This window comes from Trachymyrmex septentrionalis, unplaced genomic scaffold, assembly GCF_001594115.1.
Source record: "Trachymyrmex septentrionalis isolate Tsep2-gDNA-1 unplaced genomic scaffold, Tsep1.0 scaffold74, whole genome shotgun sequence".
In the NCBI taxonomy this organism is placed as follows: Eukaryota; Metazoa; Arthropoda; class Insecta; order Hymenoptera; family Formicidae; genus Trachymyrmex; species Trachymyrmex septentrionalis.
Window position 1 is genome coordinate 701,674 of NW_017305927.1, and position 5,708 is coordinate 707,381.

A 5,708-nucleotide genomic window follows, 5' to 3' on the forward strand; every position below is an offset into this window, starting at 1 on the left:
CCTACGCTTTTCTTGCGCTTTTTATTAACGAATTTTAACGTAAATTAACACTCCGTTAGCGAAGTTGGACTTCAAAGTCACAATCGAGATTTCAATTGCGTATTCTGTAGATAAATTTAAATCTGTAAAAAATGAGTAAGATACAACCTGACTGACTGTTCTGTAATAGTAAAAACTCGTGATTAATTATATACTTTCACAAGTATATAATTATTTTTTAAATGTTTATACAATCCGGAACAATACAAAAATTTGTATTAAGTTTAGAAAAGTGCAAAATTCTACATGGTCAATGAAGGGTTAATCAATATAGAAATTGCTTTGTAAATTAATATTGGATAATGATACTAAAAATCTTTCTGCTCATATAATGATATTCGCGCAGGCATGGAAGTCAAACCCTGCAACGGCGATCCTCCATTAGTGGATTCCGAAGGTAAAGAGTACGACTGTGGTAGTGGACCAGAACGCAAAGACTGCCCTAGCAATAGTTACTGCCATCAGACGACGCGATTCGCTCGTTGCTGCAAGAAAGGTTAGCGAGAAGAAGACTTTCAGTCCGATATCTGCCTAATGTCTAATGTGTTTAGATCAATACTTTTCGATTTTTTAATTCACGGCATATTAAATAGCGAACCAAATTTGTTGAGGTATTCATTAATTGCATACACTCAGCATAAGTTCTTACCGCTAACATGACATATTCAGAAATAAACAGTACAGTTCTAAAGTTTTAGTTTTAGTATTATAAGAGTGATTTAAAAAATTTGTTGCAACGGTAATATCAGTTTGTTAAAATAAAAATAAATACAATATAATTTAAGGACGTTCTCCGAAAAAATCTATTTTTTTTTTAGATTTTTCTGAAACTTACAGAATAAGTTTGTTTAGTGTCCTGAACATATATATATGTATGTGTGTGTGCGTATATGTGTGTGTGCTTTAAAATTCAATACCCGGAGCGGAATTAAAAATCGTGATATTCCACTTCAAAGTTAAAGCATTTAAAAAAAAAATATATATATATACATATATATACATACATATACATAGAATCCCTATCTAAAGCTTATTCGAAGGTGGTCTTTTTATTCACTATAAAATAGTTTTTCTTACAACAATTTTTTGAAACAATGAGACATAAAACTTGATATCATAAGGAATAATTTGAAATTTGTCTGAATATGGCTTCCGATACTCATTTTTAAGAAATCATTGAACAAAGTAAGTAGCAAAATAGTTACTTTTTCGATCGCAGCGGCAGTAGTAAAGGCCACATTTTATATTGTACGTATAAAAAAAACTTGCATGAACACATTAACACTTACGGAATATCTTATGCTATATAAAAGTAAAATAAATTTTCATAAAAATTTTTATAATAGTGAGCACTCTAATGTACAGTCGGAAGAACGTCCTTAAATAATTTTCATAATTTTATATTAAAATATTCTTTTATTTCGGGCTTTACTCATTTTTTTACTTAATTCTAAATTTTTTCGCTTTTTATCTTTTTTCAAAATTTTGCGGCGCACGTAAAGATTCTTCGAGACCAATTTAACACCAATTGAAAAACTTTTATCTATTGTAATTAAATATCAATGTTATATATACATCTGAATATGTGATATTATCGTTTATAAAAATTATCTTTAATATATAACAGTTTAATATCTCCGAGAATATCACAAAAACGTTTTTCACGAAATGTGATTCCCTCGACCGCAAGCAAGTTGCGCCGCAGGATCAACATGCCCTATAAGTTTCCGCGACGCTCACAGTTGCGTGTTTTTTTAGTTCACGGTATCCAGGTGGTAAAATGCGCGGACTCGTGGCACGGCTGTTGTCCGGACGGGAAAACCGCCGCGCTCGGCCCGGACGGTGCGGGCTGCCCGAGTTTATGCGGTTGTAACCGACTCGGCAGCGTGTCTGACACCTGCAACCCGGAAACCGGTCAATGCGAGTGTAAGCCTGGTGTGGGCGGTCTCAAGTGCGATAGATGTATGCCGGGTTATTGGGGGCTGCCGAAGATAAGCGAGGGTCATCAGGGATGCATACGTAAGATTGGATCAGTATACTCCACGATTCTCCATTCACTGTAATCATTTGACGCGAACACACGTGATATGATACAGACACACAGAGAGTATGTCATCGCAAGCATTTGCGTAAAGTATGCTCGCTGGAATATATTCCTTTCGTATTTAACAAAGCATAAAAAACTTTCCAGACTATACTACAATTCCAGATAATAATTCTTTTTTCCACCGTCAGATATAATTAAAACTGTAAAGTGAAAAAATAATAAAATGTTTGTTGTACAATACTTTAGAGGGGAAGTGTCATGCTAGATTCACGAAGTTAGCACGCCATTTTCAGTTTTTAATTTGTAATTAAGAATATGTGTAATTAATCGACTTTGATATATTTATTCCTTATACACATTATAATCATTACTGTCTGTGAAAAATTAATGCAAGTAAAACTTTTTCTTTTTAAACATAGCATGCGGCTGCTCGCTATTTGGTTCCGTGAGAGAAGACTGCGAACAGATGACAGGACGTTGCGTTTGCAAGCCTGATATCCAGGGACAAAAATGTACAATCTGCAACGATCACAACAAGATACTCACGTCCACCGGCTGTTACTCAGGTATCACACCTAACAATAACCGTTTAAATTTTTTCATTAAAAGCACTGGTTAGTAACTAAGATTTAATATCCTTCAATACCCTTTACAAAATAAAAAATATAGAGTCAAAAGAAGATTCATTCTTCTAACTTGTTCTAACATTCAAACTCAAAAACGTAATTTTACACTCGAGTCCCCTAACTGATCTCGTGTCGAACTCTATTTATTCCTCGACCGCCCGACGCTAAGATAACGTTCTAAAGTCTACGAGGTAGATCTGACGGTATCCCGGGGTGGCAACGCGGTCTCGCAACGACGGCGTAATTTTATTAACGCCGCGCTATAATCCGCTTTACTCCGCAGCGGACATGATACCGCCCGTACCAACGAGCTGCAACGAGCTGGAGTGCTACTCGGGCGGCCACTGCACGGAGATCGGCGGCGTGCATTGCGTCTGTCCGTCTGCCTGCCCGGCGGATGTACCATCCGTACCGGTGTGCGGCAGTGACGGGCAGACCTACGACAACGAGTGCGAGCTGCGGCTCTACGCGTGCGGTCACCAGGCCGACGTGGTCACGCAGGCCTTTGGCCATTGCAGAGGTGGGTTCACTGAACGTACTCCGCCGAACAGGTCGCTTTTCATCCTGCGCTACTGAGATAAACACACACACACACACACACACACACATACACATACACATACACACACAGCCCGAACAATACGTCCGAAAATCATGAGAACCACGGGCAGCTTCTAACAAAATCGTATACCCCTTAGACAAAAAAAAAACTACTAAATAATGCGGTTGCCAGTCAGCTCGTAGTTAGATAGATGAAATCGATGCTCGTAACTCATAGTCGAGAAGAGTATGCCTAATTGTGTAGCGATGTTAACAGAGAAAAACGCGTCGGTGATAAGATACTCCAGAACAGAACTTTTGAAATGATCCGATCGAACAAGAAGAGACGAATAGCCTGTTGAACGTAAAACTAATCTCCGAACAATCTCCGAAACTGCGGCGTATTGTTGTAAGTTGAGTTGCTTCAACAATCTGAATTATTATCTGTGATTCGGCGACTCATTCTGTAAATTAATCAGGAGAATTTAGATAACCGCGTAGCTAGGACCAACAGATGCAATCATCGCTCAGGAGTTATCAGGAAATTTGTACAATAGGGAAGAATTTAAATATACATGGAAATAATTGTTACTGTCAAAAACAGAGGTCCTTCGAGGACGACCTGATAGAACCGTAACCTAATAAAGCAGTCGGATGGCCGCGCACAACTCTGTGACATCGGCTTATAACAATTTAGATTATTCAAATAGAGGACGTTGTTAATTGCGAGAGAGATTGAGGGCAAGATAAAGACGAGGCGGCGGCGTTAGGAGATTCTCTCTTCACGGAGAAGTCTGATTAAAGAAATGCCCAGCTTACCCTAGAAGAACTAACTAGTAGTTCACTTTGTATATCTAAACGTTATAATAAACTCATCAAGTTTCTACTAACATGTATATATATGTTTGTAACCCCCGCACCCGCAACCGTACCCGGAATCACCGCAGCTACTTTGCTTGCTTTCTTAATCAATACGTTCTCGTTTTCGTGAATAACACTTGTGATTAATACGAATTGCGGCGAATGTAACAGTCAGATTGAAAGTAATTCGAGAAAGAAAGGAAGCAAAGTAAGCAAATGGACTTGTATTCAAGTCGATACAAATTCGCAAGATAATTTCCTTGACGAAAGTGTCGTAATCGAAGCGATCACATAATTACTGCGATCGCCATTCGACTCGCCAGCATTGATATTTTTAAATAAAAATCCGATATAAAAAGGTATAAAAATGAAGAAATTAATAAAGGAGACGAACAAAACAATGAAAAAAGAATAAAGTAGATTAAGAGTCATACGGATGTTAAAGCATAAGTAGGTATATTCAAATCTATTTATTAACATAAGTTAATAAGGCGCAGAATGTATTATATAATACATTTTGGTTCGTTTGAATATTTGAGCGATCTTCAGCATAAAATAATAAAGATAAAAAATACCGTGATATAAGAAATCTCAGTCTGATTATAATTTTTATAACATGTCACAGTATTTTCAACTATTATTATATGCTAAAGATAACTCAAATATGAAACGGCATGGATAGAATGATTTTACAGATTTTACAGATCTGAACCTTAACTTAAAATTACCTAGATACAGATCTGCAAATAATTTTGTTAGGTTATCAAAATAACTACGTAGAAATCTCAAGCATGATGAATGCTGCAAAAACTTTTGACATTCTGACATCAACTTGAGTGTCCTGGATATTTATTTTGATAATTCAACAGAATTATTTTCAAAAACTGAATTTAAATAAATTTTTAAATAAATTTTTAAATAAATTTTTAAATACTATAGCAAAACTTTCCATATACAGTCTACGCTAACTTATATATAATAAATTTGAATATACTTGCACATTAACATCCGCGTGTGACTCTTGTTAACCCATGTTTATTCTTTTTATATTGTTTTGGTTGATTTCTAAAATCGATTTTATTTGTTTTATAAATATACAAAATTTAATTGTTTTATTTAATTTTTAATTATTGTTTCAAGCAGTTTTTTTTTAAATCACACATACGTTTGAATATGTGACATATTTATATCTCTACATACATTTGGCCTGAGATTTTCAAGGTTTGTCACTGTAGTTCCTAAATCGCTCAGTGATTTATTATATTGGAAGCGATACGGAAGCGTAACGAGAATGTAGGTGTGCAACTAGGTTCACTCGGACTAGGTTCACTCGGAGTCGTGTTAAAGCATCCCCCGGAGGTGTACCGACCACCGCGTTCGCACATAAAGAAAGTTGGCGAACGTTAACTCGCGAAACTGAGCGAGCGACGAAGGTGGTTTTAACTAAATCACCGCGGACTTCCAGCGTGATCTCGTCTTAAGTGGCGCCCGTGGGACGTGTCTCCAGAAGAGAAGAACCGACATCCAGAACGGTAACTAGCGGCGGTCCGGCGGTCCAGCCGCGAGCATTAAACCCTCGTGACTCGCATAACTCT

The 5,708-nt window shown here is 36.8% G+C and overlaps 1 protein-coding gene across 1 annotated transcript in view; it reads left to right on the plus strand.

The window, feature by feature from the left end:
* Positions 1-5,708, plus strand: part of LOC108753971 (agrin-like) — a 48,422-nt gene that overhangs the window by 29,506 nt on the left and 13,208 nt on the right. Inside the window, exons 10-13 of the mRNA XM_018495965.1 lie at positions 386-535; positions 1,798-2,058; positions 2,506-2,652; positions 2,996-3,232. Coding sequence (XP_018351467.1) covers positions 386-535; positions 1,798-2,058; positions 2,506-2,652; positions 2,996-3,232 — 795 coding nt within the window. The remainder of the gene's footprint in view (positions 1-385; positions 536-1,797; positions 2,059-2,505; positions 2,653-2,995; positions 3,233-5,708) is intronic.